The sequence below is a fragment of the Lithobates pipiens genome, unplaced genomic scaffold (assembly GCF_037356315.1).
Source record: "Lithobates pipiens isolate NorthernLeopardFrog02 unplaced genomic scaffold, aLitPip1_a1.2 Scaffold_19, whole genome shotgun sequence".
NCBI classification, from domain to species: domain Eukaryota; kingdom Metazoa; phylum Chordata; class Amphibia; order Anura; family Ranidae; genus Lithobates; species Lithobates pipiens.
Genome location: NW_027507764.1, coordinates 214,539,389 through 214,562,355, shown reverse-complemented (window position 1 = coordinate 214,562,355; position 22,967 = coordinate 214,539,389). Strand labels below are relative to the sequence as shown.

At 37.9% G+C, this 22,967-nt stretch overlaps 1 protein-coding gene across 1 annotated transcript in view; it reads left to right on the top strand.

Annotated features, from left to right (window-relative positions):
- The window catches only part of GLI3 (GLI family zinc finger 3), a 313,436-nt gene that overhangs the window by 283,438 nt on the left and 7,031 nt on the right, over positions 1-22,967 (top strand). The window contains exons 11-13 of the mRNA XM_077491685.1: positions 5,723-5,872; positions 6,489-6,653; positions 8,549-8,839. Coding sequence (XP_077347811.1) covers positions 5,723-5,872; positions 6,489-6,653; positions 8,549-8,839 — 606 coding nt within the window. The remainder of the gene's footprint in view (positions 1-5,722; positions 5,873-6,488; positions 6,654-8,548; positions 8,840-22,967) is intronic.

Here is a 22,967-nt window from a genome sequence, read left to right as displayed (position 1 = left end):
GTAGGGGATTAGGAAAGTTCATTTTAGTGAAGTGGTAGCTTAATCAGTTGTAGACTAGGCATGCAATGAGTTTGGAGGTAAAGGGGAGCAAGGAGGTAAAGGGGAGCAAGGTCAGAGGTTGTTAAGATTCATGGGATCCTACAAGGGCTTTTTAATTATGGAGGTGACTAGTTCATTTTTTAGAAAGTTGGGGAAGATGCTAGAATAAGAGAGCATTAGAAAAAAGTTTAGCAATCTTATCTATAGTAGCAGAGTTAAATGAGGGAAGTATTGAGTGTACCTGTTGACATGAAGTGCTAAGTGGGGGATATATCTGTACAGTGGAGATCTCATCACAAATTGTACCTATCTTATTTTTGGAGTGATTGGCAATCTCCTGGACTGTAAGTGACTAGGTGGAGGTAGTGGAGGACAAAGTAGAGAGTTAAAGGTAGAGAAGAATTGCTGAAGACTGGATGAAAGGATGTTAATGAGAGTGATAAAATAGGTTTTCTTGGCAATGTAGAGGCAGGAATTGTAATTTTGGAGGGTGGATTTATATTGGTTGAAGCCTTTCTGAGACTTAATCTTACGTCACAGATGCTCAAGAGCGCGGCTACATTTTTGAGCCTTCTGGTGTCATCTGTTTCCCAAGGTTGTAGCAGTCAGAGGCCTGATTTTGTGTGTGTCCACGAGCAATCACCTCAGGTAATTGCTCTACAGAGAGCTACAAATAGCCCATCAGTGCAGCCTCATCAGCACACATCAGTGTAGAAGAAAAAATTATTTATTTGCAAACTTGTACAATAGAAAAGAAGAAACAGATTTTTGTTTGTTTCAAAATTTTCTGCCTTTTTTTTCGTTTGTAAAAAAATAACCCCAGTGGTGATTAAATACCACCAAATGAAAGCTCTATCTGTCTCAAAAAATGATAAAAATTTCATATGGGTACAGTGTTGCATGACCGCACAATTGTTATTCAAACTGCGACAGCACTGAAAGCTGAAAATTGGCCAGGACCAGAAGGGGGTGAACACGCCCTGTATTGAAGTGGTTAAAGAATTACTTGTACCATATTTGATATTTCTCTCAGCAAAATACCTTATATAGTTACATAGTAGGTGAGGTTGAAAAAAGACACAAGTCCATCAAGTCCAACCTATGTGTGTGATTATATGTCAGTATTACATTGTATATCCCTGTATGTTGTGGTCATTCAGGTGTTTATCTAATAGTTTCTTTAAACTATCAATGCCCCTCACTGAGACCACCGCCTGTGGAAGGGAATTCCACATCCTTGCCGCTCTTACAGTAAAGAACCCTCTACTCTTTTCTTCTAATTTTAATGAATGGCCATTCCCTTTTGCAAAAAAGTTTTATCCCTATTGTGGGGTCACCAGTATGGTATTTGTATATTGAAATCATATCCCCTCTCAAGCGTCTCTTCTCCAGAGAGAAGAAGTTCAGTGCTCGCAACCTTTCCTCATAACTAATATCCTCCAGACCCTTTATCAGCTTTGTTGCCCTTCTTTGTACCCGCTCCATTTCCAGTACATCCTTCCTGAGGACTGGTGCCCAGAACTGGACAGCATATTCCAGGTGCGGCTGGACCAGAGTCTTGTAGAGTGGGAGAATTATCGTTTTATCTCTAGAGTTGATCCTCTTTTTAATGCATGCCAATATTCTGTTTGCTTTGTTAGCAGCAGCTTGGCATTGCATGCCATTGCTGAGCCTATCACTTACTAAGACCCCCATGTCCTTTTCCATCCTAGATTCCCCCAGAGGTTCTACACCCAGTATATAGATTGCATTCTTATATTTGCCACCCAAATGCATTATTTTACATTTTTCTACATTGAACCTCATTTGCCATGTAGTTGCCCACCCCATTAAATTGTTCAGATCTTTTTGCAAGGTTTCAACATCCTGCGGAGAAGTTATTGCCCTGCTTAGCTTAGTATCGTCCACAAGTATGGAGATTGAACTGTTTACCCCATCCTCCAGGTCATTTATGAACAAATTAAATAGGATTGGTCCCAGCAGAGAACCCTGGGGGTACCCCCCTACCCACCCCTGACCATTCCGAGTACTCCCCATTTATCATCAACCTCACTATATACAACATGATAGCAGATTAAAATAACATGAAAAGTGAAAAGGAATAGTCAGTACAGAAAAAGTAAGATTGGTACAATAGTGTAAAAAAAAAAAAAAAAAAAAAGTTTTACTACTAGAAGTTAGTCTAAAGAAAAATTTTCCTTCAGTGTCCTGTGTAAGCGCCCAGGTAAAGAAAATGCAGACTGCTATATGCAGGGGCTCTGAAGGTCATGGAAAAAAGTGCCAAAGATCCACATGCAATCCCAGTCTGCAAGTTGGGTACTAGGACCTTAGAAGATCCCTTTTTCATTTGGCATTCACATGCAGTGGCCAATGCTTTTTCTGAATAGGTTTTCTTACATCATGACACCAGCTTATCTTTGTTTAGGATAAAATTGCCTGTGCAATCAAGACCATCTTTAGTGGCAATTATATAAGGAATGTGCTTTTTAATTCAGTGCAGTGTTAACATACAAGTGTGTATAAATATGTTTTCAAAGTCTTTACTTGGCCATCATACTGTAGTTTACAAAACAAGGCAAGGTATGCATATAGGAGACTTCCTACTTTTGAACATTTTTAGCAGTTTTTTTTGTGACAAGGTGGTTTAAAGCAGTAGTTAACTCCACTACTTTTTTTTCTTAAAGCGGGAGTCCGCCGGGACTCCGCGTTTTTTTTTTTTTTTTTTAAGTCAGCAGCTACAAATACTGCAGCTGCTGACTTTTAAAATAGTGACACTTACCTGTCCAGCGCGCCCGCGATGTCGGCACCCGAAGCCGATCTCTAGATCGACACTCGAGTGCTGCCGCCGCCATCTTGGGTATGGAAATCAGGAAATGGAATGCGCGAGCAAGCGCTGCGCAATAAGGACGGTCCCCGCTGCCTCTGGGATCTGTGTGTTTCCCAGCAGGCAGCGGGGCACTTGCGGAAAGGGGCATAATGTATGCCCCTTTCCGCAGAGAGCTAGCCCGGAAGTGGGTGCAGTTACCTGGATTATCCAGGTAACTGCACCCCCTTCCCCCCTGAAAGGTGCCAAGTGTGGCGCCGGAGGGGGGGAGGAATCCGATGAGCGGAAGGTCCATTTTAGGGTGGACCTCCGCTTTAATGATCCCTAGGTGCTGGATGCTATAATGTGCTAGTATGCATCGCAAATTAGCTCACTATGACAGATTTACTTGTGAAATGAAGCCCTCCAGTTCTGCACTGTTACCTCTGCTGGCCCTTCTATCTGTGCCCAGTGTTCCTTACAGATTCATGCTCTCTGGCCGCTTAAATGGCTAGGCAGCAATGATATCATTCTAATGCATGCAAGCCAGAGTCACTATTAAGGCACGATCTACAATTATGACACACTCGGTGTGCTGTGAATGCAGAATGCACTGCGCATGCACCACTGATGTCATTGGCCTGATCCAATGACAATATGTACTAAACAGCACAGATTTAGGTGCTTTCCAAGGCACCTACAGATAAGACTTATTATAAGCTTACCTGCAGGTTGAATTTTAAAAGATTTAAATACCACTTTTAAGTCTTTATTGTATTGCATAGACAACTTTTGGTCTGTGGTACTTATATTAATACTGCATGTAAGGCCGCACTAAAGCATCACATACTGCTTATGAACTAACTGATGTGGTAAAATCAATTGCTTTATATTTATAGCATTTTTAAGATTTATACAGGCACAAAAAACAGCTCATCAGTCATTTCTGTAGAGCATTTTGTAAGCTGAACAACTTTGAACTGTCTCCTTTATAAACAGTAACTGTCTGCATTGTATGTCCTGAATGCCTGTCAGAATTTCGATTGCACAAATTGCAATTTTTTTTTTTACAGCACTAAAGCATTTGCCTAAGGTAACTTTTACTTTACAAACTAAAATTGTTGCTCTGTTTTCTTTTCATTTGGTTACAAAACTTTGGTTTTAATATGTAGCGAAAACAAAATTACAATTTCAAGATAAAGTAAATGGACTTATTTTTGTTTCTACCGTACAAAGTATTTATGTAGCTAATGCCAATTAAATGTAATACAGTTAAAATGACTTCACCTTGACTGTGCTACACTTTACAATCAGTGCTAGAGGTCAGACTAGTTCATCGTGATTATAACATATTAAATTGAGATGATATAGATCACGAGTATTTACAATTGAAGGTAGGGAATTCCAACTTAGTAGTGGAACTATTTTGTATGTTGTGCCATCTAGAGGTATCAAGAAAGAACTGTTACTACTACAGTATGTGTCATGAGTTCCCAAAAGTGCAAATGTTTACTAGTCCCTTTTTTGTTCTGTATTTCTTGATTTGGTTCTCAGGACAGAATACGATATGATGAATGAATTTGATATATATAAATATGATGATCTCTTAAAATGTTTATGCCCGCCAGCCATGCACATACATCTGCTCTGCTTGCTCATTTTGTTCCTTATGTGTATTTGTCTCAGACAGCCTTATTTCTGTATTGTTTAACTTTGAACATGTCTGCTTAAAAAAAACAAAAGCTACCAATGGCCTCTTTAGGGTTTTTCCACAAATTCTGTTGACTCTAATTGCTGTTTGACTGATTTTTCCCTTATAAATAAAGTGGGTCTATGTGCTGAGAGTAGTCCCTATGGCTTTTCTACCTTAACACTGCCTTCAGGTTTTCACATTATTTATATAGGTACATTCTTAGTAGTTTTGTTAAATTATGCATTCATGCAGACATATAGGGAGCCATGCATTGCGTACAGAATTCAAGAGCAATAATTTTTAAGTCAGTCCTTTGTCATCTAAAATTGTATTGTAAGAAATAGTGTTGGGTTTACCAAAAAGAGCCATCTTTGCAATGAATCAAGTTAATTTGTTAGTTAGTTTGGTTCAGACATCCAGTTGTGAGCAGTAGAATGTCTATAATAAAAATAAAACACACCAAATCACAGGGTGATTAAGTAAAGTGAACATACATTCACATGGCTAATAGAAAAAAAAATACACCTTTGGTGGACCTCCCCATGCATGTTTTCATGTATCAGGACATAATACAGAACTTTATCGTTTGCACGCGATTTTGCAGAGATTTCATCGCAATTTTACACCGATTTTACTGTGCTTGTGGTGTGTTTTTCATAGGTCACGTGACTCAAAAAAACGCATCCAAAACATAACCCAGGTACATTATGGATACACTGTTGCTGCGTTTTCAGTGCATTTAAACAAGGAGGTGCGCTTTTGATGCATTTTTTTGACTGCCAAAAAATGCAGCAAGCAATATTTTTAACACCACAACAGACCATTATGGCGAATTTAAAGGGATGCATTTTTTCTTGAGCTAAAGGTGTTGATAATGGCCGACAATAAATTAATATTAATATAAATTCATTATATTAATTAAAAGATTGAATATAATACAATTATATAAAAAAAATATATATTTTTTTTTTAAAACTGTAATTTTCAGTTTCAGTTTTTGACCAAGTGCATTCTACATTTTCGGTTTCGGCACCAAAATTTCCATTTGGTGCACCTCTAATACCTTTGGTTTATAAATAAAGAATTTGAAAAAAAAAATAGTAAGAGTAATTACATCTTAAGGATTTGTGATCTTTTTTGTACTGTAAACACTCACCTCATGTTTGCCTTCTTCTATTTTTGTGCAGCATATAAACAATGATCACATACATGGTGAAAAGAAGGAGTTTGTATGTCGCTGGCTGGACTGTTCAAGAGAGCAAAAGCCATTTAAAGCTCAGTATATGCTGGTGGTCCACATGAGAAGACACACAGGAGAGAAGCCACACAAATGCACAGTAAGCACATTTGATGTTTCATTCATTACTAGACAAATTAGTTCCTTTTTTTATGCAGTTTTGTTTGTTCTACAAATAATTGGTAGGTTATAGGGAACGTAACAATTTTTATTGTGCCTAAGCAGTATCCTGAAAATGTACCTTTTGTCTGAAATTCCTTCTGAAATAGCCATGCACTTCCTGGTATGTGAGTATACATGCAGCGAATGAAAGTACCTCACTGTATGTTGATATCAGTCTTTTGTAATCCCTTTCACAGCAGCACTCAGACTGAGAAAGGAGAGGCCAATACTGAGCCAATCAGCCTCTACTTGAGGCACATGTGCCTACAAAAAAAAAAACATGCTGCTGCTGTTCCCTCACTGTCCAGTCACAGGCTGGGGCAAGAAGGTATTTAGGCTTTATTGCTTAACTGCATTAGAATAAATGAGATTAGAAACCTGGCTTTGCTGCCTGCCAGGGCTTTGTAAATATCAAACCTGACTGGACAGAATTACAAATCGTTTGCAGGTGAAAAAGCTCCTGTGTATTTATCTGCTAGCCTGGAGTTTAGCCTAAATTTTCGTAATTTTCTTTTTAAAGATAATCCTGTTTCCATCTTTCTTCTTTTATTCAGTTTGAAGGCTGTTCGAAGGCTTACTCCAGATTAGAAAACTTGAAAACCCACTTGAGATCTCACACTGGAGAGAAACCTTATGTCTGTGAGCATGAAGGCTGCAACAAGGCTTTCTCTAATGCTTCTGACAGAGCCAAGCACCAAAACCGGACTCATTCCAATGAGGTAAACTATAAATTATGGATTTCCAATAAAATTTGTGACGTGATCCTTTTACTTGTTTCCAGCTTCGAAGAGTTAGGGTCCTTTCAAACGGACGATTCGTTCAGGTCCGCCTGCCAGTTTTTCAGGCGGACCTGAATGGCTGCTCCATAGAGCTCTATGGAGCGTCGGTTGTCAGCGGTGACATGTGCGCTGACATCCGAGCCGCTCCGATCCGAAAAAGTGTGATGGAGGAAAAATCTATTTTTCCATCCGTCATCAGATTGGGTGATGACGGACACTGCGGTCCGTCGTCACCCGATCTCCCATAGGGGAGAGCGGCACTGTGACAGGTCTGTCCCTGCACAGTGTGCAGAGACGGACCCGTCCTCTGCCTGCTCAGCGAAGATAGCTCCAGTGATCCCCGCTGTGTAAGCGGATATCCACGGGGCAGATCATCACTGGTTCGCCCCGTGTGAAAGGAGCCTTACCTTTTACCTTTTTTAAATGCATTGTTCATCCTTTTTGTCATGATAGCGTTCCCAAAGATGGCATATATATATATATATATATATATATATATATATATATATATATATATATATTTATATTTATTTTTTTGTTATTATTATTTATTATTTAACTTTTCTAGGTTTTTGTTGGTTGTTGCTGCTTTTCATCACATTTTAACTTTAATGCTTGTAATATTCACTTCTATTGGTATAAGAAATCGACATGAAAATATGTCAACGATTGTTTTATAGAGAGCCCCCTTTAGCCTCAGTGAATTGCACGCTGCGCATGCCTGTGCAATTCAAACGTGATTCAGTGTGGTGCGATTTGAGTCCATTCATTTTGCGTAGACTCAGATCTCACTGCATCACACCAAAAGTAGTGCTTGAACTATTTTTGGAAATGCACTGCAACCGGATCACATGGCACTTTTGTACTAAGCAATCCGGCGCAGGCAAACTGCGTTTCCAGTGTTGAGTTAAAAAGGAAGTAAACTCAGATTTTTCGTTTTTCTTTTTTTACCTGCAATGTACAGGCATAATGTGCTATTATATATTGCATACTAGCACATTATATGACACTTACCTGCAAACAAAGCCCTCATCGTCCCCGCTGCAGAGCGCAACCATCTTTGCCCATCTTCCTTCTGGGTCCGCAGTCTCCGGCTCTATGACTAGTTGGAGCCACATGATGAGCCGCCGGTCATGGCACAGGGCTCTGAAGGAACAGCACAAGCGGACGTTCCTTCAGAGCGCATGTGCCAATGACGTAATCAGGCAGTATACAGTAAATATCTCCTAAATGGTGCAAGTTTAGGAGATATTTACAGTACCTATAGGTAAGCCTTATTATAGGCGTACCTATAGGTACAAACATTAGAGGGAGGTTTACTACCTCTTTAACACTGACAGACGCTGTAGATTCAATCGCAACTGCAATGCGTTTTGAAAGGGGTGTGGGAAACACACACACACACACACAACACATGTTTCCCGCATCTCGTTCTAGTGTGAACCTAGCCTTAGATAAAAAAATATATACTTTTTACATTTAGTGGTCTTTCAAAAATCTGACAGTAATGAAGTGATTACATCTATAGAAACTGGCTAGCGGTAGTCAAATATATATCTTGTATGTACTATGTTTCTGCATGTGAACTAAGATATAACTGTGATTTCAGTGGCTAATTCACTACTATAAAACATGTTTGTAGGATACAATTATTTGGCCAACCAGTAGTTTCCATTATTCTATGCACTTTGTGAGCAGCCTAAAACTACACTTTTCAGGTTTATTATCCATCTAATCAAACATGCTTTTTTCATAAGTAGTTTTATTTGTTTAATGTAGTTAACATTCTTCTTTTGTCTGTATCATGTTTTGTTTTTTCTTTTTTTCTTTTACAGAAACCGTATGTATGTAAAATCCCTGGCTGCACTAAAAGATATACAGATCCCAGCTCTTTGAGGAAACATGTAAAGACTGTGCATGGTCCCGAGGCTCATGTCACTAAGAAACAGCGTGGTGACATTCATCCAAGACCTCCTCCACCAAGAGAGCCAGGGAATCATTCACAATCTCGATCGCCGGGCCATTCGATTCAAGGTACACATGGAGAGCACAAGGACCTCAGTAACACTACCTCAAAGCATGAAGAATGCCTCCATGTAAAATCAGTGAAAACTGAAAAACCAATGGTATGTAGTTTACCATTAAGACATGTTTATATAACTTTGCTTCTGCCACTTCTCCTCAATTTGTTTTTTTACACATTAAACATCAGCATTTTTTTGTTAGTTGCGGTTCTCTGTGTCTGTTTATCAAATCTATACTTTTAGTAAAAAACACACTAAAATGCACACAAACACGATGCAATGCCATTATTTTGTGCAATGTAAAAGATGACCTAGTGTCAACAAAATGCAGTAGATACCAAATATGTCAAGGCTGAAAACTACATCTGCCCACTTTATGCAATAATTTGTAATTACTTACATATGTGTGCATGTGGGGAGATGGCATCCATTTCATTTTGTTATTTTATTTATTTTGCAATTTATTGCTATCACAATGGGGCTAACAAGCCCTCAATGTGATAGCATTGTGCAGGTTCTTTTTATGAAGACATCAGGGGCCTGTTAGACCCTAATGTCTCCATCTGCTCTACTCACCTTGGAAGGAGGTTTAGGACATTGCCCAAAAATTCAATAAAAGTGATTGGGCAGCTTTATAGCTATCCAGATCCTTTTTACACAAGAGTCTGCTGGCAACACAAAAACAAACTGCTGCACAGCCATGATCATATTTCAGGTAAGTTATCAACTCACAAGATTTCTGGCAAAATTAACAGGTTTTTTTTTACTTTTATCGGACAATTGTAACAAAACACATTCAATGGTATAGAGAAAGGTAAGAGAGTAGTGGTGCGCAGTACTAACTCAGGAAATATTGGCCTACAAAATCTGTAGATACTATAGATGCAGGTGTTTAAATGCTAGGTGTGTGGCCACCCAGACCAAAAAATGTATTGGGAGCTTAATATGTACGTTCTATGAGGGAGCGTGCGAAAACCTCACCACTATCACATAATAGTGTTTGGGATGTATATTGAAGTGATATAAAAAAAAAAAAAAAAAAAAAAAAAAAAAAAAAAAAAAAAAAAAAAATATAGTGGTAAAAAACTAAATAATTTCTGATGTGATTTTTTAGGGTGAGCATAGGACTCTAAAATAGCAATGCTAAGCAGTAAATAGGTCCGTTCTTACAGCATCCCATAGGTAAAATCAATATATAAGAATTGTGATAAAAAATATATTGCGATTTGTTGCGACTAATCCAATCGCATAAAAAGTGCTGGTGCTAAGTGATACAATAAACGTGTTGCAATGTCTACTACACCGTGAACAACAATGTATAAATACACAATTATTAACTAAAAAACAGTTTAGTGCAAAAAGAAAAAAAGGAGATAGCTACTTGTGATTAGCAAAGAAATCGCATAACGTGCCAGTGTTAGACAAATTGAGTTGGATGCGTATGGGTGTCTCTTCACCCTATACTAGGTAATAACTGCAGTGAAGTGAGATAAATTCATGCAAAATTGGCACAGAAAAAAATTGAAAAATGCAGCATTAAAAACGCATAAAAAATAAATGTTACAGGTGAAAAAAACTATCTAACAATAATGCAAGTGAAATAGTGCTCAATGGTCAGAAACTATATGACATATACATTCCACAATAACGTGTGTAAAAATTGTGTCCATATACAACATGTGCGACAACCAATAGCGATTATATCCAAAATCGCATCAGGTAAAAAATGCATGCAGTACTGGTGTTAAGTGCTATATGAACTATAGCGATCTGGTCGGTGGTGATAGTAGTGAAAAATATCCCACGTGGTCCTGTGTACTCAGGATATGGGTGTCCCCTTACCTTACAGCTGTAAGGTAACAGCATGTAACATATATATCCTCAGGGTTCCTGGTGGTCTTTATCCCACGAGGTCTTGTTACTGTGTCCCCGTCTCTTGCCTATTCCGCTGTGTGGTCACTTTAAATTGGTTGTTCAGCGATGCCCAGTATAGGGGAGGGGATGGTTACCTCAGCAGGTTATGTAGGGGATTTAAGCAAATAAGGAGGAAGGGAGCCCCATAGTGTAGTATTTATGAACAAAGTTTCAATTTATTCAAGAAACAAAGAGATACTCACAAACAAACACAGTTCAAGCATAGAGTATAAACGAGCTGCGAGCTCGATTGCGTCACTTCCGGTAGCGTCCCGACGCGTGTTCGTCACGGTCACGTGACTTCATCAGGGGATGCCTAGTGCTCAGGAAAGTGACCTTAAATAGAGACTATATTGGTGGTTTATTGGCGGCCATTTTAGGGGAGACCCGGAAGTGTCCCGGCGGCCATTTTGTCGTCTACATGGTCGCCGGAAGTATGCGGGCGGCCATTTTTTTGGATGTTACATCGTTTTAGACGTATCTACTGGCCGGAAATGTATACGTGGCCATTTTTTTGGTAGTACATCCAACGGAACTTGCCATAAGGACCCCCCGTGTTGCTGTGAAAATATCACCGCCCCTTCAGTAAACAAAATTCACAGCTGAAAAAGGAGAGACAGGGGGGTGTGCCTGAGATGCAGAGTATGTGCAGTATGTGCAGAAAACTAATTATAGATGGACCCTGCTTAATTTACCAGTTTATATTAGTGAATTAAAAATATCGATATCTCAAAAAATGAATAATATAGAAGGGATAGTATATATGTATATAGGCGAAGTATATATATATATAATCGATAAAAAATGGATATAAAAAGAAAAAAATATAAAATAAAAAATAAAAAATAAAATATATATATGAAAAAGCATATAAAAATATGTAAAAAATCTATAAAAAAAATCTTTATTTATAAGTCTATGACAGTATATAGAGAAATAACTTTCTATTTAAAATATAGATAACTCAAGTGAGTTTAGGATAAAAAGATAATTCTTTAGGCCGTAAATGGTAATGTTTTGGTACCGATGGTACGTCCGATTGGCAAAATTGGAGCATAAAAAAATAAAAAAATAAAATCAACTTCTACTGAAATGGGGCGGCGAGAGAAATAATTCCCATAGCTGCCGGAAATGACGTAAGAGCAAACATATTTTTAAAGATTGCAACATATAGCAATGCAGAGGAAAAAATCTAAATAACTAAAAGTGCCTATGTGCGTATACACCCACCTCCATGTGCACTAGTATATACATATAATATGATCATATTTCAGTGTGCGACATATGGGTGGTCAAGGTATATAGTGAGGATGACTAAAAAACGGGGGACGCCTAAGGTCAAAATTCTATGGCGGGTATCTATACCATAATTAAAAATTGTAAGTAAAACATAGATAACAAATATAAAATCTTCCTGAAGTATAGCGATTGATCAGATTTAGGGGGTGGTTAAAAATCACTGATGAAACAGTTTAGATCGAACTCCACGTTGAGTCCTTTTGGTGTGAATGTGTCTAGTGTAAATATCCACTTGGACTCAATTTGGCTGAGGGTTCTCACTTTGTGCCCTCCTCTCCAATGTTTAACATAGGGCTCAATTCCCCAAAATGTCAATTGGGATGGATCTTTCTTGTGGTATAGCGCAAAGTGCCTAGATACGCTGTGCTTATCGAATCCCTTTAATATATTCTTTACATGTTCTTTAATGCGTACTTTCAGAGGTCTCTTTGTTCGGCCTATGTACTGGAGGCCGCAGCTGCATTCCAATGCGTATACTCCTCCAATGGTGTTACAACAAATGAACTCTTTAATATCGTAACTGTTTCCTGTACTAGTTGAGGTGAACTCTTTTTTCTTCTCGTTCGGACGCTTTGTTTTGAGACATGCGTAGCAACGTTTACAGGGGAAGAATCCTTTCCCTGTAAAAAAGGTGAGTCCCCTACCTGGTGGGTCCGGGACATTCTTCACTATTTTGTCCCTAATGGTCGGGGCTCGCCTGTATACAAATTTTGGGCGAGTGGGCAAAATATCTTTTAGACCACTATCTGAGCGCAGTATCTCCCAATTACGTTTAATAATTTTTTCTACTTGTTTGAACTGCACGTTGAAATCCAAAATGATCGGAATGTTGTCCTGTATTGTCTCGTTCTGTGATTTGTTCTTTATAAGATCTTTACGATTTAAGTTTGCTACTTCTGATATCTTCTCATTGATGAATTCTTTCTCATAGCCTTTTTCTAAAAATTTCTGTTTCATGTTTCTTACTTGTTCAAGGAACTGTTCATCTTGCGTACAATTGCGTCTAAGGCGCATGAGTTGGCCTTTCGGAATGTTATATAGCCAATTCCTGTGGTGGCAGCTCTCCAAGGGGAGATAGCTATTACGGTCTACACTCTTAAAGTGTGTTTTTGATACCAGTTTTTTGTCCTTTTGTATTATTTCTAGATCAAGGAACGTAATAGATTCATTACTTATCTCCCATGATAGTTTTATGTTCCTGTTATTCATATTCAATTTCTCTAGAAAGGTAATCAATTTTGATTGTTCGCCCTTCCACAGTATGATAACGTCATCAATGTATCTTCGATATGTGTGCAATTCGTTTGGAGGGTTGGTAAATACTTCCTCTTCTTCCCATTGTGACATGAACAGGCCTGCGACGCTTGGGGCGAACTTTGCTCCCATAGCTACGCCAGTTTTTTGATGGTAATAATTTTTGTTGTACCAAAAGTAGCTGTTTTTCAGACAGAAATCGAGACATTTTATAAGGAATTTTCTCTGTGGGCAGGGGAGGTCTGTATATTTGTACGCAAGATGAACAGTTCCTTGAACAAGTAAGAAACATGAAACAGAAATTTTTAGAAAAAGGCTATGAGAAAGAATTCATCAATGAGAAGATATCAGAAGTAGCAAACTTAAATCGTAAAGATCTTATAAAGAACAAATCACAGAACGAGACAATACAGGACAACATTCCGATCATTTTGGATTTCAACGTGCAGTTCAAACAAGTAGAAAAAATTATTAAACGTAATTGGGAGATACTGCGCTCAGATAGTGGTCTAAAAGATATTTTGCCCACTCGCCCAAAATTTGTATACAGGCGAGCCCCGACCATTAGGGACAAAATAGTGAAGAATGTCCCGGACCCACCAGGTAGGGGACTCACCTTTTTTACAGGGAAAGGATTCTTCCCCTGTAAACGTTGCTACGCATGTCTCAAAACAAAGCGTCCGAACGAGAAGAAAAAAGAGTTCACCTCAACTAGTACAGGAAACAGTTACGATATTAAAGAGTTCATTTGTTGTAACACCATTGGAGGAGTATACGCATTGGAATGCAGCTGCGGCCTCCAGTACATAGGCCGAACAAAGAGACCTCTGAAAGTACGCATTAAAGAACATGTAAAGAATATATTAAAGGGATTCGATAAGCACAGCGTATCTAGGCACTTTGCGCTATACCACAAGAAAGATCCATCCCAATTGACATTTTGGGGAATTGAGCCCTATGTTAAACATTGGAGAGGAGGGCACAAAGTGAGAACCCTCAGCCAAATTGAGTCCAAGTGGATATTTACACTAGACACATTCACACCAAAAGGACTCAACGTGGAGTTCGATCTAAACTGTTTCATCAGTGATTTTTAACCACCCCCTAAATCTGATCAATCGCTATACTTCAGGAAGATTTTATATTTGTTATCTATGTTTTACTTACAATTTTTAATTATGGTATAGATACCCGCCATAGAATTTTGACCTTAGGCGTCCCCCGTTTTTTAGTCATCCTCACTATATACCTTGACCACCCATATGTCGCACACTGAAATATGATCATATTATATGTATATACTAGTGCACATGGAGGTGGGTGTATACGCACATAGGCACTTTTAGTTATTTAGATTTTTTCCTCTGCATTGCTATATGTTGCAATCTTTAAAAATATGTTTGCTCTTACGTCATTTCCGGCAGCTATGGGAATTATTTCTCTCGCCGCCCCATTTCAGTAGAAGTTGATTTTATTTTTTTATTTTTTTATGCTCCAATTTTGCCAATCGGACGTACCATCGGTACCAAAACATTACCATTTACGGCCTAAAGAATTATCTTTTTATCCTAAACTCACTTGAGTTATCTATATTTTAAATAGAAAGTTATTTCTCTATATACTGTCATAGACTTATAAATAAAGATTTTTTTTATAGATTTTTTACATATTTTTATATGCTTTTTCATATATATATTTTATTTTTTATTTTTTATTTTATATTTTTTTCTTTTTATATCCATTTTTTATCGATTATATATATATATACTTCGCCTATATACATATATACTATCCCTTCTATATTATTCATTTTTTGAGATATCGATATTTTTAATTCACTAATATAAACTGGTAAATTAAGCAGGGTCCATCTATAATTAGTTTTCTGCACATACTGCACATACTCTGCATCTCAGGCACACCCCCCTGTCTCTCCTTTTTCAGCTGTGAATTTTGTTTACTGAAGGGGCGGTGATATTTTCACAGCAACACGGGGGGTCCTTATGGCAAGTTCCGTTGGATGTACTACCAAAAAAATGGCCACGTATACATTTCCGGCCAGTAGATACGTCTAAAACGATGTAACATCCAAAAAAATGGCCGCCCGCATACTTCCGGCGACCATGTAGACGACAAAATGGCCGCCGGGACACTTCCGGGTCTCCCCTAAAATGGCCGCCAATAAACCACCAATATAGTCTCTATTTAAGGTCACTTTCCTGAGCACTAGGCATCCCCTGATGAAGTCACGTGACCGTGACGAACACGCGTCGGGACGCTACCGGAAGTGACGCAATCGAGCTCGCAGCTCGTTTATACTCTATGCTTGAACTGTGTTTGTTTGTGAGTATCTCTTTGTTTCTTGAATAAATTGAAACTTTGTTCATAAATACTACACTATGGGGCTCCCTTCCTCCTTATTTGCTTAAATCCCCTACATAACCTGCTGAGGTAACCATCCCCTCCCCTATACTGGGCATCGCTGAACAACCAATTTAAAGTGACCACACAGCGGAATAGGCAAGAGACGGGGACACAGTAACAAGACCTCGTGGGATAAAGACCACCAGGAACCCTGAGGATATATATGTTACATGCTGTTACCTTACAGCTGTAAGGTAAGGGGACACCCATATCCTGAGTACACAGGACCACGTGGGATATTTTTCACTACTATCACCACCGACCAGATCGCTATAGTTCATATAGCACTTAACACCAGTACTGCATGCATTTTTTACCTGATGCGATTTTGGATATAATCGCTATTGGTTGTCGCACATGTTGTATATGGACACAATTTTTACACACGTTATTGTGGAATGTATATGTCATATAGTTTCTGACCATTGAGCACTATTTCACTTGCATTATTGTTAGATAGTTTTTTTCACCTGTAACATTTATTTTTTATGCGTTTTTAATGCTGCATTTTTCAATTTTTTTCTGTGCCAATTTTGCATGAATTTATCTCACTTCACTGCAGTTATTACCTAGTATAGGGTGAAGAGACACCCATACGCATCCAACTCAATTTGTCTAACACTGGCACGTTATGCGATTTCTTTGCTAATCACAAGTAGCTATCTCCTTTTTTTTCTTTTTGCACTAAACTGTTTTTTAGTTAATAATTGTGTATTTATACATTGTTGTTCACGGTGTAGTAGACATTGCAACACGTTTATTGTATCACTTAGCACCAGCACTTTTTATGCGATTGGATTAGTCGCAACAAATCGCAATATATTTTTTATCACAATTCTTATATATTGATTTTACCTATGGGATGCTGTAAGAACGGACCTATTTACTGCTTAGCATTGCTATTTTAGAGTCCTATGCTCACCCTAAAAAATCACATCAGAAATTATTTAGTTTTTTACCACTATATTTTTTTTTTTTTTTTTTTTTTTTTTTTTTTTTTTTTTTTTTTTTTTTTTTTTTTTTTTTTTTTTTTATATCACTTCAATATACATCCCAAACACTATTATGTGATAGTGGTGAGGTTTTCGCACGCTCCCTCATAGAACGTACATATTAAGCTCCCAATACATTTTTTGGTCTGGGTGGCCACACACCTAGCATTTAAACACCTGCATCTATAGTATCTACAGATTTTGTAGGCCAATATTTCCTGAGTTAGTACTGCGCACCACTACTCTCTTACCTTTCTTGATTCTTTGGGGTTCAGGTACCCCGTATTCAGTGTGTGCAGCGGCACTAAAAAACTATTCCCCTTCCTGATTAGGCGCAGGAATAACTCCTATACTTACATTCAATGGTATATTTAGCAGACCTAAAAGGAGCAGAAAAGAGAAGGTAATTGATAGGGTTTACATATACATTAAGCATCTCCTTGGTTGTCTTGTATGACCTCAGCTAATCACATCCGTTTTACCTAAAATAATAGAGCAGCTCTTAACGATGTTTATGCCTGTGATGAGTGATTCACGCACAGATTTTAAGTGTGTGTGTGTGTTTGTCCAGGACTATGCGACATATGACGTCATCCTTTTTAGAAATATACTGTTTGGTTTTCATAAACACTCATCCAAGATTGAATAGACAATTATTTATATTTGAATGACTAATTATGTGTTTGCTATATATTGAGGGCAGTTTCCCAATCTATAATGAAATATTACATTTTTTTTTAAAGAAACCTGTCCTGGGAAAGTAAGGAGTTATTTATAAATATATTTTCTTGGAAACAAGCATTTGACCCTTAACCATTTAAGGATCAGGCCTCTTTTTTAGATGTGTTGTTTACAAGTTAAAAACATTTTTTTTTTGCTAGAAAATTACTTAGAACCACCAAACATTATACATTTTTTTCTAACACCCTAGAGAATGAAATGGCATCGTTGTAATACTTTCTGTCACACCGTATTTGCGCAGCGGTCTTACAAGCACACTTTTTAAAAAAAAATACACTTTTTTTAAATTAAAAAAATAAGACAACAGTAATGTTAGCCCGTTTTTTTCTTATATTGTGAAAGATAATGTTACGCTGAGTAAGTTGATACCCAACATGTCATGCTTCAAAATTGCGCCCGCTCATGGAATGGCGACAAACTTTTACCCTTAAAAATCTCCATAGGTGACATTTAAAAAATTCTACAGTTTGCATGTTTTGAGTTACAGAGGAGGTCTACCGATCACGTATGCATTCGCTTCTGCATGCGAGCTTGGTGGGACGGGGTGCGTTTAAAAAAATGTTTTTATTATTATTTATTATACCTTTTATTTTATTTTTTTACGCTGTTTTAAAAAAAATAAAAAATAATTGTGTCACTTTTATTCCTATTACAAGGGATGTAAACACCCCTTGTAATAGAAAAAAAGCATGACAGGACCTCTTAAATATGAGATCTGGTGTCAAAAAGACCTCAGATTTCATATTTACACTAAAATGCAATAAGAAAAAAAAAATGATTTAAAGAAAATGACCCTTTAAGAGCTATGTGCGGAAGTGACGTTTTGATTTCGCTTCCGCCCTGCAATGTCATGGAGACAGGTGGGGGCCATCTTCCCCAGGCACCAAGAGGGCACCGGAGCGTGGCGGGAGGGGGGGGGGCGAATCCACTGCAGGGACCATTTTTATCTTGTAGCCGACCAACAGCCGAACACGAGGATACTGGGGTTACGGCAGCAGCTAGCTGCCATAACCTCAATGTCCGACCTCAAAGTGAGGACGTATATCGGCAGTCGGCAAGTGCCTAAATAAGGATGGTTATACAGATAAAAAAAAAATGGATTTTTTCCATCATAATTAAAAAAATATATAAATGTATTTGTTATTTAAATATATTACCCTGTGTTCTTAATGGTTCACTGATATGCAGGTACATACACGAGCAGCATGTTACTAGCAGGATATGTCATTAAAAAACCCGAATGCATGCAAAAAATTAAATAACGGCAAAATTGTATGATTAGCACTGCACTATTATAAAATTGTTTTCTAATTTGCTGTCTTTTCTGTCTGATTTTAAATGTCTTTCTCAACCTTACTAAGGACAGTGGGTAATAAGGTGAGGGATTAAATTATTATGATATTTGTCCTGACCCAGAAACTCATCATGTACTCAGTTGTATGTATACTTTTGCTTTTGCTAGAGATGAGCAAATTGATCCTTTGTTTTCAAGTGTAATGAAAAATAGTGCCATTTTGTGGCTAACGGGTATCTGAGAATAATTAATGATCCATTTTTCAGACTTAAGTCTATTTTATTTTTTATTCATTTTTTTTTGCAAAAAGTATGATTCCCTTCCCTAAAGCATGTTATGGTGAATTCGGTGCACATGATTGTGTATCCACATACCAAAATTAATCACAAGTGTGCAGGAACCATGCTATGCTGATACCAATCTATATTTCTTTTAGGGGAATCTAGAATGGAATCACTCTTTCAAAAGTACCAGTGCAAGGAGCACTAGGTTCTTCTGCACCTCTGAAGCACAGACACGGGTGGGCTAGGCACAGAGGAAGATATATATGTAACCTGCTTTAGTTGTTATACCTACTCCTAGTGAACTGTTAAAGAGGTCTTTTAAAACCTCTTACCTATTCAAAAAAAAAGGACAAAATTAAAAAAAAGGACTTTTTTGGTACCCAAGGACTACACATAAAAGAAAATACGAATTTATTACAAATTTCTTATAAGAAATAAAACAGCAATACAAAGTCTAAAAATATGCACTTAATTGCAGCTCTTCAATGATGTACAGATCCATCCACATTAAATCTTGTAATTGCCTCATACTGTGTTGAGCTAGGTCATTAAAGGTAACAATAGACCTTTGTTACAGATACCAAAATGAGAGCTGGTATGGGGAATCTAATAATCCTCCACATAGACTACCTCTTCTGGAGGATGGAGGAGTTGTAGGAATTGGTATCCAAAATAATACAGTATATACAGAAATTATAACCAATATATGAACACCTTATATCCATGTCAAATACATATAAATGGCATCAAAATGATAAAAAAAAAAAACACATAATTTACTAAAATCATCTGTAAAAGACACTCATGGGGGCATTGGAGTCCATACATAACAGGCCACTAAAGCACAAAGAGCAATTAGATAAATAAAATAAGAACAAATTAATTGCTAACTGAAGGAAGAGTGGGGGTGAAAGAGTGAAAGTGATTTAGGAGCCATAATAAGCCCATTCTATTATAAATAATACCAATATATAAAAAACACCTAAGGCATATTAATGAATTGTTTAATTGGGAAAGGGGCTGGCAGATGACTAACAAAACACGACCTTCACCTTTCCACATGCATAGAGATGTATTAAGGTCACCCCATCAGGAATAAATCTTGTAATTTATAAACAGACTATGTCTTCCAAGTACACATATTAATACTTGCCTTATAGCAGGGCTCGACAAAACCCGGGCGCCAGGTCGCATTGGCGACTAGAATTAGCGACTGGTGCCTGGGGCAGCACAGCTGGGGGTATCCTGTCTCCGTGGACCCCCCCAGCGTGACTGCGTCGGGCCACGCCGCCGGCGGCCGGTAATTGAGCCCCCGGCTTTGAGGCCTTCTGTGATGCTAGCTATTCCCTTCTGTGATCCTATTCCTTCTGGAATCTGGCGCCCTCTTGTGGTGGCCGTTGGAATTACAACCATTAATGCTAATAGATCTCCTTCCATTTACTTAGAACACCTAAACATTACATACATATATACATACATATACATATATATGTATGTATATATATATATATATATATATATATATATATATATATATATATACACACACTTTTTTTTTCTTTTTTATTCTAACACCCTAGAGAGTAAAATGGTGGTCGTTGCAATAATGTCTGTCACACCATATTTGCACAGCGTACTTACAAGCTTTAAAAAAAAAAATAAGACAACAGTAAAGTTAGCCCAATTTTTTTTTATATTGTGAAAGATAATGTTACGCCGAGTAAATTGATACCCAACATGTCATGCTTCAAAATTGCGCCCGCTCATGGAATGGCGACAAACTTTTACCCTTTAAAATCTCCATAGGCGACGTTTAAAAAATTCTACAGGTTGCACGTTTTGAGTTACAGAGAAGGTCTAGGGTTAGAATTATTGCTCTTACTCTACCGATCGCAGCGATACCTCACATGTGTGGTTTGAACATTGCTTTCATATATGCGTTCGCTTCTGCACGCAAGCTTGGCGGGACAGGGCGCATTTAAATTTTTTTTTTTTTCTTATTTTAACTTTTATTTTTATTTTTTTTCACTGTTCTTTTAAAAAAAAAATGTGTGTCACTTTTATTCCTATTACAAGGAATGTAAAAATCCTTTGTAATAGAAAAAAGCATGACAGGTCCTCTTATATATGAGATCTGGGGTCAGAGAGACCTCACATCTCATATTTACACTAAAATGCAATTTAAAAAAAATCGTCATTTGAAAAAAATAAAACAAATAAAATGTCCCTCTAATAGCTATGGGCAATGACTTGGAGACAGGTGAGGGGCTGGGGGCGCTATCTTCCCCTCACTCGTCTCCATGTCAGGCCAGGGACAGGTCCAGATCGCCGTCACGGACTTGGCTCCTAACTTTTTTAGCTGGCTCCTAGATTCCAAGCAAATTTGTCAACCCCTGCCTTATAGTGAGAAATTAACAATAAATACAATTATGAAACCCCAGGTTAGTGAATGAAAGAAAGGGATATATACCTCTTTGCAACAGATTTCAACCACCAACATTACCCCACTCCAATCTAAACCTCACTAGTGTAGCCTCCACAACCTAGTGGACCCTTATACTCATGCACTCTGACTGGAGATACCCACGCCAGTCCTCCCTTCCTTCCTGGTCCCTTCTGACTGTACAAATGTCTAGCCTAAGGGTGTGAATGCACAGTACTGTCCCTAAAGCGCCAACAATAAAGGTGTAAATCTGCCCAGCTCTTAGGCAATCTCAGACACTCGCATGGGGAGGGAACCAGAGCCACAGCAAAGAGATGATCATCCAACTCCTCCATCCTCCTGAGGAAGCGGTTTATGCTGAAAAACATGTGGAGGTTATTGGACTCCCCCTACCAGCTCTCATTTTGGTATCAGTAACATAGGTTTAACTGTTAGTGTAGTCCTTGGGTACTGAGAAAATCCTTTCTTTTTTATTTTGACCTTGTTTTTGTTTAATACTATTCAGATGTGGTATCACCTTTACTTCAATACCCACCAATATTTTTACAATTTGCAATCTCTTACTAAATCTTTATAAAAATTAACCAGTCACAACTTAAAAATATTGAAAAGTTTGATTAATAATCCTGTATGATACTTAAACCTACCCATTTCATGTTGAATCTAATTATATAAAATGTTTTGTGCATCTCCACAAGCTGCACCCATGCCACAGGTTACAAAGATTATTATATGTTTTCTAAAGACAGAGCACAGCAGAGGATGTTTGCTTTCAGAGGGAAGGGGGAAGAGTAACTTTTCTGGCCCATTAGGCTGTGTGTGTAATTAGAGCTTGAACTTTTTCAACAAAGCTAGTTAAGGTTATCCTAATATATGTGAAAATTAGCAGAGATACATAAAGACCAAACACTTAATTCGTGATAAGAATTAGAGATTATGAATTGGTTTATAAAGATTCCCATGCTTTAATTTCCATAAAACTGCATGAAGGAAAGACAGTAGGAGTTTAGCCTCTATGGCCAAAAATTATCCATCTTCCTTATTCAATTTCCTTTATATTTACCTTTAACCTATGTAGTTTCTATGTAGAACCTTCTGTGTGCAGTTTCTTCCCAGGTTTCCCTAAATACTTACCTGAGCGTTATGTCGATCCAGAGCTGTGCCCAAGAGCAGCATTTCTCTCCACTCTTTCCCTTCTCACAGGACAGAGAGGCAACCGCGAGAGCCATTGGTTCCTGCTCCTCTCAGCTGAATTCTGTGATAAGGGATTGGAGGCGGAGCCAATCTATACTGTCTGTGTCTATGGACTCAGGCAGCACAGCTCTGAATAGAGCCTTCAGGTGTGCCAAAATAGCTTCCTATGGCGGGACACCGAGAAGTGGAGGAGCCAAGAGAGCTGGCAGAGGTCCCCAGAAGAGGAGGATCAGGGCTGCTCTGTAAAACCATTGCACAGAGAAGGTGAGTAAAACAGGTTTTTGTTTTTATTTAGATCGGCAAATTGCAGTAAAAGTGTGTTTTTTTTTGTTTTTTTGTTTTTTTAAGTTTGCTCATCTCTAACTCTGGTTAATGAAGAATTCCAAAAAAT